General features: G+C 40.4%; 1 protein-coding gene across 1 annotated transcript in view; it reads right to left on the bottom strand.

Moving 5' to 3' along the window:
• Positions 1 to 3,642: 3,642 nt before the first annotated feature.
• The window catches only part of LOC119776936 (sialic acid-binding Ig-like lectin 14), a 30,915-nt gene continuing 21,157 nt past the window's right edge, over positions 3,643 to 13,400 (bottom strand). Inside the window, exons 7-11 of the mRNA XM_038275594.1 lie at positions 11,101 to 11,391; positions 10,760 to 11,017; positions 10,511 to 10,589; positions 4,458 to 4,557; positions 3,643 to 3,989 (exon numbers count right to left, since the gene is read on the bottom strand). Coding sequence (XP_038131522.1) covers positions 3,954 to 3,989; positions 4,458 to 4,557; positions 10,511 to 10,589; positions 10,760 to 11,017; positions 11,101 to 11,391 — 764 coding nt within the window. The 3' untranslated portion in view covers positions 3,643 to 3,953. The remainder of the gene's footprint in view (positions 3,990 to 4,457; positions 4,558 to 10,510; positions 10,590 to 10,759; positions 11,018 to 11,100; positions 11,392 to 13,400) is intronic.

The raw sequence follows: 13,400 nt of genomic DNA, 5'->3' as shown, positions 1-13,400 counted from the left end.
TTAAAATTTGGGTAAATATATTGCAATCATTTTACATTAAAAAAAAACTTTTAGTTCATTAAAGTTAAACCACAGAGTAACGCTGCATCACAGCTGTGAGTCTGCTGCCACCTAGCGGTTGCCTTTAGGAGGGACATTAACCAGATGGAGAAGGACATGCACTCTTGAAGCATTTTGGGTCATGTTACCCAAGGACAGTTGTTGGTTTTCTGTTCAATTAATGAAAGCAGATACAATTTTACCAGATTTGATCAAATGTTGATGTAAATAAAATCTAAAATATTAGGATGCTGCTAAGTAATTTAATATTTTTCATTTTACGCATATTCTCAACCCCACCTTGAGTGTTTTTCTCTCAGTAAACAAAGAAAACGCATATGATATTAATAAAAAACATATGTTACTCCAATAAAGATAATATTTAATGTTCAAACAGTTGTTCTGCTCTTCTTTCTCTTGCTCTTCTTAATCATCAAAGGAGACAATGAGTTCAGCTGTTAACATCATTCTTATACTAATATTTGACAGAGACAGTTTTTAAAGACCAGCCATTATGAAAGACACATTTCTTTTGAGAGAGTAGCAATAATACCCAAACCAATTAGATAATCTCAGGGATCTTGTCAGGATTTGGTTGAGGTTTAAGGACCCAAATGCAGAGGCAGGGAGGCAGAGGTGGGTTTCTTGATGATTTAATGAAGTGTTTTCAAACAACTGAGGCAGGAATCCAAAAATCCAACAATAAATCCAACAAGAAAAAAGTTAAACCAACCAGAAAACATAGACATCAGGGGGGAAGACTATCACGAGGAGGAAGACGGAGTTAGAGGAACTGAACAGAGGGTGTATTTATGGGAGACTGAAAGACTAACGAGCAGATTGGGAGCAGGTGTGAACAGCAGGTGTGAACAGAGCAGACAGGAAAAGAACTAGAGAAAGAGAAGAACACAAGAGGGCAGCAGAGGGCAACAAATAAAAACCTGAAAACAACCAGAAAACACAAGAAAATAAGAATTAAACCACCAAAACAAGAAAACATGGAGCAAAGTAAAAATGAAAACTCAAAAGAAAACATAACAGAACCAGAACTATGACAGTATCAGACGTCTATTGGAGAACACACACCATTGAATATACAAGTTAGACATGTTTCTTAAAATAAAATCTTTGCAGCTTATCTTTCATGCTTGACCTCATCATCCAAGTCGACAATAACCAATCACCTCTGCATTTAACCCATCCCCTTGGGGAGCAGGGGGCTGCCATTGTGCAGCGCCTGGGGAGCCGTTAAGTGTTTTGCTGAGGGACCCAGAGTGCAGGCTGTGGTGAATCGAACCAGGTATTTGCAACCTTCTCTGAGCACAAGCGCACTGCTCTAACCACTGGACCAACACTTCCCCAGTAAGAGACAAATATATTTTAATGCCAAATTGACGGTGAACACCAAGCAGTTGAGATGGTGCCTAGAACTTATTTTGAGTCTAATCAGCATTATTTGAACATTAATTTCAGGGATGCTATCTCAACGTTGATTAGATTAGTAAAATCAAAAGTAAATTTAGCAGATATCCATCACAACTAGCTCGTTATGATTCAACAGCGCGTTATGTCAAAACCCAGTGCCATGTCCAGTATCTGCTCCTATTCCTTTTTTCAGCAGAGCTGCAAAGTAAGAGACAAACATAAAGACATTCTATACCGATCCTTTTTGTCAAGCCTCTGATTCATGCCTTTAATCCAAGTGTTTCTTAGGACCAATAAAGAGAAAAAGGAGTGGACAGACGTCTGTGTGGCTGTTTGCGATGTGGCTCCTCACTACCAGAACTACAAGAGTGGCAAGATGCCGTGTGGTATCTTAGTTGTTATGATTATTGTTTTTCACATTAATAGAATAAGCAGGAGAAAATGGATGCAAGATTAAAGTTTGTGTCCAAACTAGGAAAGATGGGAAAGATGCTTTTAGAGGGGTCAATCTGGTTTGACCCATGCAAGCTACTTCTTTAGACAGCTACTTTATGACACAACGTAATTTTTATGACATGCCTGATCATGGCTTCGGGGAGTGAGGGTGATGGGATTGCGTGGCGAGAGGGACATTTTTTTTTTTAATGTATTAAAAATACTTTGTAGAATTTATAAATTTCTTATGAACATTTTGGGAAATGATTTAGACTTTTACTATTACATGTTTTTGGATTTTAATGTCATTATTTTGATGCCTTATCAACACATGTTTACGGAAGTTACATTGTCATAGCAATGTCATGCAAGCTAGTAGCAGACTAGGAAATTTACATGTCTAATGACAGAAACAAGGAGGAAATATGGCACAGAAACGCATTTTGGATTTTCTTGGAAAACCACCACTAGTGAAGAAGAACACTAGTACCGCAGTCATGGTAACGTAGAGCAGTCAGAGTGAGGAGACTGTCCGCCCACCTCTGATGGCAGTCGCACCACTAGGCCAAGCCTCAATAGCGTGGTTGGATTAGAAAAGCCCTTTCAGGCAACATCCAGTTTAAAATTTAAAGCATGGTGTCGTGGTAATGAGACGTTCTCACATTCTTGGTTTGCTAGATGGCGGTGGCTGCACTATGTGGAAAAGACTGATCAAATTTTGTGTTTCCTTTGTCTTAAAGCAGTGAGACCTAGAGAGAGAAGTCATACCTAGAGACAAATTTAAGAAAGAAAACCCCCATTAAATAATACTACTAATACTTCAGCGATAGTATTAAGGTGTTACTTTATTGTATCTCTTATACTATATCCGTTGGTTGTGCTGTTCTTTTTACATCTCCTTGCAGGTGATGAAGTAGACCGAAGATGTTTTATCGTTATCTCCCTTTTATCTCCTCTTCCTTTTCTTTACTGTTTTACTTACATTGCAGTGTCGATATATTCTGTAATACTCCCTGCATGAATTATAATAGAGCAATTTATATGCATAAATCAAGCGAAAAACCATGGAGATAGCTGTAGTTTTTCAATTGTGAAAGCAAAATCTGTTGGGCTTTCGTTTATTTGCATCAAGACAATTATTCTTACTGCCACATCACCCGACAGGACACTGTTATTTAAAAAAAGAAGAAAAAAAAGAAAAGACAACCCATTCAGGAATGGCGTTTCAAATTGCTGTAAAGCCACTGAAGATGATTTTATTAGAAGTTTAATTAATAGTGCATATATTCATCTGAGAACTGATTAATGTGAAGTAAAGAAGTAAATATCTCAATCTATTTATTTATTTTTATTTATTGTATTTATTGAGCCCTATAGGCTCATGGTTCTTTTGTTCGAATAAAAACAACAACAAAAAAATTACCCCCTGTTCAAAATTACTTCCAGCGGCCCTGTGCCTGGCATTTCTAGATACCTGGACCTGGACTTGCAACGGTCTGTTTCTGGCCTGTTGCTGTTGTTAGCTGCTAAGCTATTGGTTACCTTGACAATGTGGTTTAATAAGCAATCCATTATCATCACATCAAATGTATTGTGTTTATTGTTAATTGTTCATTGTTGGATTAAATAAAACTTCATTGATTTGAATGTTACCAAAGATTTTTACTGCACATCTATATGCAATTTACATGATCTGTTCTGCTTTCAAAGATAATAGCAACATAACAATCAAATTTGACCATGTGCAAATTTGCAAATGCTCAAAACATACTTAAGCATGCTTTTTAACCATTAGCAAAAAATAATATAAATATGCATATATAGATTAGCATCTGTATTTTAAGAGACCACTGTCTCCAGAGATGAGATTATTCACAACACAGCAATTTCCTCTTCAGTGCGGAGATCCTCTGGACTGTTAGTGAGCACTTTGAACTGTTCACACTTGGTCTCCGGATGTTCCTGGTCCTGAACCGAGAAGGAGGAAACTTCAGGCCTGCTCTGAGTGAAATTCATATTTCCATCATGGAGTTTTTCATTTGATTTGTTGGCTATCATGTGAAGATCAACGTCCGCACACCCGGTTGATTCTGTGGAAAAATACATCTTCTGATTCGGTGGTATTTAAAAAAAAACACATAACATTCTTAACATGGTAAAACTAAGTGGACTTTTGTGGAACATGATTTATGCTCCTGTTCATAATAAACCATGCACCCTAGGATCAATGGTGTGATATCATGACGTTCAACTGTGTGATGTGTAACTTAAATCTTGCTTTACATTACATTACCATAAAAACAAAAAAAAAAAGAAAATGGTAGGGTATTAGAATAAAATTAGATATAGTTTGATTGGGATAGAAAAGCAATCTGTTTGAAATAAGTAACAAATTAGACAAATAAAAATTGTATGCAGTAAGAAAATCCTATTAGTGATCTCATTTTTAGATCAGCTTGTTCAGGCTTTGGTGTTCCAAGGCTATGTGGGGGTGCCTTACTGAAATGAAAGCCGGTAATGAAATTATACTAGTAAAGTATTATTCTTCATGCAAATACCTTACAAACCAACATATGAGAACTCCCTGCATTACTGATAGTTGTTGACACCTCGTACAGGTGCTTCCGCCGAGAAGCTTTATGTTTGATCTTAATGAACCTGAAAAACATTAAAGACAATCCTATTATGCTGTGTTTCAATTGACAACACAAAAAGACAAGCTTAAAGATAGTCAAGGCAGATCTGAAACAAGAATTGTGGATGAGTAGGATTAAAATTAGGTACTTATGGCACTGTTAGGTCTCTCTATGCCTGGGGTCAGGGCGTCGTCTGCATAGAATGGTGAGCTGCGCTACTCTGCTTTTAATTGGCTAGTACTCACCACCTTTAATGATTACATTGGTTAACTGTAGGCATGATGATCAGTGAGCCAATCGGAGGCAGAAAACGGTGGTTCATGCTGAGGTTATTATTGCTCATATATAAAATAACATTTACAACTTGTTAGAGTTCTGGTTCTGATATGTTTTTCTTTTGAGTATCCAGTTTTACTTTACTCCTTCTTTTTTAGTTTAAATGTTTTAATTTTTGTTATGTTTTCTGGTTAATTCCTAGTTACTGTTTCAGTCTTGGTTCTGTTTTGTTTCCTTTTGAGTATCCAGTTTTGCTTTACTGGTTTGTTTTCTAATTTAAAGGGTTTAATTCTTATTTTGTTGTGTTTTTCTGGTTATTTTCAGTTTTCTTGGTTTCAATTTGTTGCCCTCTGCTGCCCTCTTTTGTTCTCCTTTTTCTCTAGCTCTTTTCCTCTCTTGCTCTGTGCACACCTGCTCCCAGTTTGCTAATTAGCCCTCTCTTTGTTTCTGTCTCCTATAAATGCTCTTGCTGTTCAGTTCCTCTTTGCTGGGTCCTTGTCTAACTTCGTCTCACATGCTCCTACTTCGTCTCTCTGAGTCTCCCTCATTGAGTTTTGTTTCTTGGTTTGTTTCTTCTTATTTTTTCATGTTTTTAATTTTGGACTCCTGTTTTCTTGTTTGTTTTTTGGACTTTGTTTTCATTTTGGATTTTGGATTCTTGGTTGTCTGTTTGTTTGGACTTTGCTTTTTCAGTTACCCTTCATTGAACCAACCATAAATTCACCTCTGCTTGCCTGACTTTGCTTTTGGGTCCTCAACTCTCAAACAAATCCTGACACAAGTTTAGTATAATCTTAAGGATTAACAAAGAATCGATAATTTGAAGGGAGTTAGTCAAACAACACTTTTATTTTCTAACCACAAACATCCTTGTGAATTAATGGTATAGTGGAGGATTTTCATGAATTTTTGAAAAGATCTGCTGCCTCCACTGCACATGCGCAAATCTGTACCCGCTCCTGAGAGGTAACGCCTATTAAACGCATGCAAGAGCATGCACAAGCCCATTTCTCCCTGTGAACACTCTGTTTAAAAGTTGCTGTTTGCATGGCTCATGCAAGCTTACTTTCCAAAGGAAGATTTGCAATTTTTCCACTATGTCAGACCTACCACTGTACGTAGGATGGCCTTACGTAAACATATCACCAGAATGATTGACATTTTGGATGACCACTTATTTTTATGATCCACCTGGAGAAAGAACATCCTCCACTATACCTTTAACATTAGCCAGCAAATCAGCTATTGTCAGCAATGTTACCCCATTACAATTAAGCCTAACGATGCCCACTCTGCCCCCCCATCCCCGTTGGACAAGATGCTGTCAGTGAAGAAGAAGGTACCTCTTCGCCCTTAGCCAAAGATACCCACTTCTCCAGGGACCAGTACACTACTGGGTAGAGTGCCCTCTCTCGGTTGGGAGGAGTTTAAGTATCTTGGGGTCTTGTTCAGGAATGAGGGGAAGATTGAATGGAAGATCGATAGATCTCTCTGTAGTGTGCCTGGCCTCGCCCTTAGAGTTAGGGTGAGGAGCTCAGTCATCCAGGGGGGACTCAGAGAAGAGCCGTTGCTCTTCCATGTCGAGAGGAGCCAGTTGGGGTGTCTCAGGCATCTGGTTAGGATGCCTCCTGGTTGCCTCCCTGCTGAGGTGTTCCTGGCATACCCATCATGAGGAGACCCAGAGGGAGACCCAGGACACACTGGAGGCACTATGTTTCTCGGCTGGCCTGGGAGCACCTTGGGGTTCCACCGGAGGAGCTGGGTCAAGTGGCTGGGGAGAAGGACATCTGGGCCTCCCTACTGAAACTGCTACTGCCAAGACCTGATCCCAGATAAGCGGAAGAAGAATGATGGAGTTCTCTGTGAAGTTTTAATTTCCACCACTATATGGCCCTCAGACTGTATTAATGCATAGATTTCAGTATATTGTTGTTTGGGGAGTGATCAGCATGTCACAGATATTGTTTAATCCTCCCTGTTAGTAATTCAGAATTGAGACGTACTATCTGTGCTTTAACCCAGTTTCATTAAAGCCTCAGAGTTGTATTTGAGAGAGATTATAACTGTTTTCTGTATAATTTGGAAACGCTAATTGCTAGCCATTTAACATTGAATAACGCAACACTTTTGGTTTCCCTCCCATTTTTTATGAGATATACTCAAAGATCTAAAACCATACACAATACAACCATCCATCCATTTTTAAACAAGCTTATCCCAAATGGGATCGCGAGAGGTGCTGGTGCCTATCTCCAGCTGTCTACGGGCAAGAGGAGGGGTACAGCCTGGACAGGTCGCCAGTCCATCGCATGGCAACACAGAGACACACAGAAAGCCAGAGTACCCGGAGAGAACGCACACAAGCTCAGGGAGAACATGAAAACTCCATGCAGAAAGACCCCGGGCTGGGAACCGAACCTAGAACATTCTTTCTGCAAGGCAGCAGTGCTACCCACTCAAATATTGTTCACACACCACTCTAAATCTATGATAGTGAGCACTTCTTCTTAGGGTCTGCCTTAGACTGCCCACTACATTTGTTAAGACATTTCTGAGTGGTGGATATTATTAAAGAAAAGATGGACTTGCTTTTAAAGCTGAAACATTATTTAAACGGAGAACTTAATCTTAACTTAATCTAGGGGAGTATAAAGGGGAGTATACCAGTTCATTATATAGAATCCACACCTATCATGCAGCCATAAGTCCTTTAACCATCATGTGAGCTTTCTCTGGGTCAGTGAAGCTCCTCTGTCATTCCACCCCAATTTGTAATCCTTAGTTTTGCGGGGTACATAAGGCTATACTTGCACCTCCACAACAGCGGTCTTATCTGCCATAAAAGCCATCCTCTGCCTCACTACATACTTTATGTAGTCAGGGAACATTGATAATGTCATCTTCTTTGAAGACAAATGTTGATTCCTTAACTGTCCTCTGTTAGATGTTCTTCTCTTGGTAGTGTTTAGCCATAAACCATGATACTTTTGTTGGACATTGGGGACCAATGTACATGCTTATGTTAACTTAAGGAAGTTTCCAACTTGTGCAACCCTCCGCCCCCTCACAAGGCACTCCTACAGGAACATGAGTCCTGCCCCCCATTGTGCTTTAGGACAAAGCAAGCAACTCACTGAGACTCTGTGTTTTCGCTATGAAACTCTTCTCAGGATTGCAACAGAAGGCCAGGACCTTGCAGGATCTGCAGACTGATCAAAGGCTTAGTGGACCTGGGGGCTAATTCTGAACCAAAGGGCTCCAAAAATAGACCAATCTGCAACAGTTCTCTATGAGTTACAGGAAACTTTCAGATGACTGATGAGACTTGGAGAGTAGAGCATTGAGAACAAAGATCCCCTGCTGTGTGCCTGCCATACTAAGCTGCTGAATGAGATACACTATATTGCCAAAAGTATTTGCTCACCCATCCAAATTATTGGAATCAGGTGTTCCAATCACTTCCATGGCCACAGGTGTATAAATTCAAGCACCTAGGCATGCAGACTGTTTTTACAAACATTTGTGAAAGAATGGGTCGCTCTCAGGAGCTCAGTGAATTCCAGCGTGGAACTGTGATAGGATGCCACCTGTGCAACAAATCCAGTCGTGAAATTTCCTCGCTCCTAAATATTCCACAGTCAACTGTCAGCTGTATTATAAGAAAATGGAAGTGTTTGGGAACGACAGCAACTCAGCCACGAAGTGGTAGGCCACGTAAACTGACGGAGCGGGGTCAGCGGATGCTGACGCGCATAGTGCGAAGAGGTCGCCAACTTTCTGCAGAGTCAATCACTACAGACCTCCAAACTTCATGTGGCCTTCAGATTAGCTCAAGAACAGTGCGCAGAGAGCTTCATGGAATGGGTTTCCATGGTCGAGCAGCTGCATCCAAGCCATACATCACCAAGTGCAATGCAAAGCGTCGGATGCGGTGGTGTAAAGCACGCCGCCACTGGACTCTAGAGCAGTGGAGACGCGTTCTCTGGAGTGACGAATCGCGCTTCTCCATCTGGCAATCTGATGGACGGGTCTGGGTTTGGCGGTTGCCAGGAGAACGGTACTTGTCTGACTGCATTGTGCCAAGTGTAAAGTTTGTTGGAGGGGGGATTATGGTGTGGGGTTGTTTTTCAGGAGCTGGGCTTGGCCCCTTAGTTCCAGTGAAAGGAACTCTGAATGCTTCAGCATCCCAAGACATTTTGGACAATTCCATGCTCCCAACTTTGTGGGAACAGTTTGGAGCTGGCCCCTTCCTCTTCCAACATGACTGTGCACCAGTGCACAAAGCAAGGTCCATAAAGACATGGATGACAGAGTCTGGTGTGGATGAACTTGACTGGCCTGCACAGAGTCCTGACCTCAACCCGATAGAACACCTTTGGGATGAATTAGAGCGGAGACTGAGAGCCAGGCCTTCTCGTCCAACATCAGTGGGCAACCTCACAAATGCGCTTCTGGAAGAATGGTCAAAAATTCCCATAAACACACTCCTAAACCTTGTGGACAGCCTTCCCAGAAGAGTTGAAGCTGTTCTAGCTGCAAAGGGTGGACCGACGTCATATTGAACCCTATGGATTAGGAACGGGATGTCACTTAAGCTCATATGTGAGTCAAGGCAGGTGAGCAAATACTTTTGGCAATATAGTGTATCTCCACCTTTCCTGGATTGAGATCAGAAGAAGTTATAGGTCTGGCAAAGATAGGGAAAGAGTTTCTGGGTAAATAATTCAGATTAATGTTGGTTTTGGATCATCTGATGTGCTTTCTGTTGTGTATGACAAGCAGACAAGATATTGTACCCTATGCTGGCATGTTTTGAGCTGTGCCAAGAAATAAAGCTAAAACAAGCTGTTCACATGTTTCCTTATATGCTCATCACATTTTATTATCAAAATATGACCAAAGAGTCTTTTAGGATGAGTCCTAGTTTCCAATATAATAATAATAATAATGATGATGATAATAATAATAATAATAATAATAATAATAATAATAATAATAATAATAATAATAATAATAATAATAATAATAATAATAATAATAATAATAATAATAATAGCCCTGCGATGGAGTGGCGACCTGTCCATGGTGTACCCTGCCTCTCGCCCGTAGACAGCTGGAGATAGGCACCAGCACCCCTCGTGACCCCAGTTGGGATAAGCGTGTAAGAAAATGGATGGATGGATGGATAATAACAATAATAATAATAATAATAATAATAATAATTGAACTTTATTGATCTTACACTGGAGGTTCCCCCCCCCCCCAGCGTTTTATTTTCATTGCACTCTCACAAGTACAGTGCAACAAAATTAATTCTCTGCCTTTAAGTCATCCCCTTGGGGAGCAGTGGGCTGCCATTTGCGGCGCTTGGGGAGCAGCGTGGGGCTAAGGGTCTTGCCCAGAGACACAGAGTGAAGGCTGTGGGGATCAAACCGGATACTTGCAACCTACTCAGAGCACAAGCGTACTGCTCTAACCACTAGGCCAACACTCCCTGGTTATCATACTTTATTGTCAAAAAAGAGCACCTCACTCCCAGATGGTTCATCAACACCTTTGACAATGAGGCACCTCTTATCTCGAATCAGTGAATGAATACAATTAAATTACAAAAGTAAATGTTCATCAAATTATTTTCTTGAACTAATTTGCGTTTCTTTTGGCTAGTTATATTAGATGCTAAAAATGTTCATACTCACCAAAGTAAAGCTAACAGGCAGAGGATCACAGTTCCTCCAACTAGAGTGGTCACCCAGAAAATAAATCCAGATGGCAAACCTCAAACAACAAACAAAGAAAATATATTATTGTTCTTTTGTATAGTTTTAAAATTTGAGCAGTTTCTTGCAATTGTGGTTGTTTTAAAGTGTTTTATGAATAAAGTGGGTATGGTTTGATATGGTAACAGATTTGAGCTAACTTTAGAATAACTATGCATAAATATCTACCTTTATTGCCAGGATGAATCACTGCTGATCTCTGATTCCCCAGATCATTTGTAGCCTCACAGTAATACTCTCCTCCCTCAGTAACATTGAAGCTGTAAACCTGCCCCACAGATACATTAATGGCTCCATGTTTGCTGTTCCTGAACCAGGTGAAGCTGGCAGGAGGCTTGGCTCTGCTGGAGCAGCTCAGCTCCACCCAGCTACCTGCTGACACCAAACCTGATGGACTGATGGATGCTGAGGTGTCTTTAGGAGCATCTGAGGAAAATGGGACACACATTAACTTTATTGATCAGAAACAGCTGAACCATGACGTGCTGACAGGATCACTAACATGAAACACAGAGTCACTTCTGTCTCTGCTGTCTTGCTTCCTCCATTCACAGGATATCTGGCAGAACAGCTGATGTTGTATCCATCATGTGTGTCTGACAGAGTGATGGTCTCCTGGATTTTAGTTGTAAAGGTTCCATCTGTGTTTTTCTCTGTTTGTCTCTCAGAGTCTTGTTGGAGATTCCAGGTGAGTTCAGGAGGTGAGTGTGGACAGGGAGTCACAGCTGAGCAGCTTATAGTGACAGACTGATGCTCCTTCAGTTTAAGTGGGATGTTAAAGCTTGGACTCCAAGGACAATCTGAGTTTTATAAGCAAGAAGATAATTCACAAAGTAAGAAATATTGTTTGAATAAAATGAGGTTAATTTGTCTAAATTGCTTTATATACTGTAATAATAGAAAGTTAATAATTTTACAATATACATCTTTACATTTTATTTAAGTATATATTTTTTACCTTTAACTGTTATTTGAAGAGGGTTATCACAAGCTGTAGCTCTAAACGGACCGTTCTCAACTCTGAAGAAGTATTTGTCTGTATAACTTGTATTTAAGTTAGTAAATAAAGTGGTGCAGTTTTTTTCTCTCAGGTTTCCAATAATTTTCAATGGATGGATGTTAACCGAGTTACTGCTGTTTAAAATAACTATTTTCTGATTTAGGGACAGTTTGAGGTTATTTTTCATCCAAACTCCATAGATGGAGTCGTTATTAAGTGTTTTGTCCTTTGTATTAAATCTACATGGGATTTGTAAACAAGATCCAGTCAGAGCCTCAATCTTATTCGGGGAAGAGATGGAGAGGGCTGGTCGTTTATAACAGTTACCAGCCAAAACCCCTGTAAACACAAACAAATGATAAACTGAAGGTGAGGTAAAATCTGCCTGTAGAGAAGTTTCACAGTCCTCAAAATGAAAAGAAGTGAACAAACATCTCACCTGGAAGAAAGAAGACACTCAGTAACATGTTGACTTTCAACACGTTCTCAGACTGAGCTGCCATCAGACTCTGATGGGTTTTCATCTTTCAGACTAGAAACAAGATGAAAGTGTCAGATTTCATCAAAGGAGTTACAGGATAGAACTTTAGAATTTCAGTAAATATCACAGCACAACATTGTTGATTATGAATAATTTAAAGTATAGATAAAAGTTTTCTTCTAGCCCAGGGTGGGTTTCTTCTTCATCTCAAGCTGAGGTCCTCTATCATAGGCCTGGGAGTTTGAGGGTTCTTTAGGGTATCTTAGCTGTCCCTAGAACTGCACACTTCTTAACTGAGATCCTTCTCAAAGTATCTGCAGGAGTAACTTCTCCAGTATGGGGATTACTACCCTGAGGGCTCCACAGGCTCTTTAGTTACCTTCACCTTCCAGGCTTGCTCTAGTTCTTCCCTGAGCCCTTGGTATTTCTCATGATTTATCTTTCCTGTTATTTCCAACATTTCAGATGGCCATATTGATCACTAAAACTGTCCTCTGCTGCTTATCAATGATCATAATATCTGGTTGGGTGGCACAATCTTATTGTTTGTTTGTATCTAGAAGACCCACAGGATCTTAGCTCTTTCATTCTCCACCACTTTTGCGTGTTGCTTGCATTTTGACCTGGGCCTTCCAGTTTATATAATGCACAGATTTTTCTATAGGCTATTCTGTACCAGCAATGCATTCTATTTATTCCTTTCCTGCTAGTATCTAACACTCTAATGGTGGATCGTTTCGGTGGCCTCTTTGCATTGTCTGCAGCTGGGATCTTGCTTGATATGGTAGATCTGGGCCTCAAAGGTATCGGTGCTCAACGTAGCTCCGGTTCTGCCATGACCAGTGCTTCTGTGATGTCCTTTAGTCCGGCCCTCTCTAGCAATTGGTAAGATTTTGTCATATCAACCACTTCAGCTATCTATTGGTGGTACATCCCATTCAGGGGCCTTTCTTCCTATAATATTTCTTTTAGTTCATTCATTTCTAGCTTTCACTGTCTGAGACATTCGCCAAGGGCTTTATCCTTTGGGGCCATCTTCCTGTTATATTCTTGGAGCTTGGATGTTTCATCTTCAATGGTGGCTTTTAGGCTCCAGAGGCCTCTGCCTCCTTCTTTGTTCTTAGTGTTTAGTCTGTGGATTTGGGGTGGAATCCACAGAGCGATCCATGCTTTAGGGTGGAGACGGCAGATTGCCTCACTTTTGTTGCGTGCGGAACCTCACACACTGTTAAATGCGATGAGTATAAACTCCATCCATCCATCCATCCATCCATCCATCCATCCATCCATCCATCCATCCATCCATCCATCCATCCATCCATCCATCC

This window comes from Cyprinodon tularosa, unplaced genomic scaffold (assembly GCF_016077235.1).
Source record: "Cyprinodon tularosa strain WSP-4 unplaced genomic scaffold, ASM1607723v1 ctg97, whole genome shotgun sequence".
NCBI classification, from domain to species: domain Eukaryota; kingdom Metazoa; phylum Chordata; class Actinopteri; order Cyprinodontiformes; family Cyprinodontidae; genus Cyprinodon; species Cyprinodon tularosa.
This window is presented reverse-complemented; position numbering and strand designations above follow the sequence as displayed.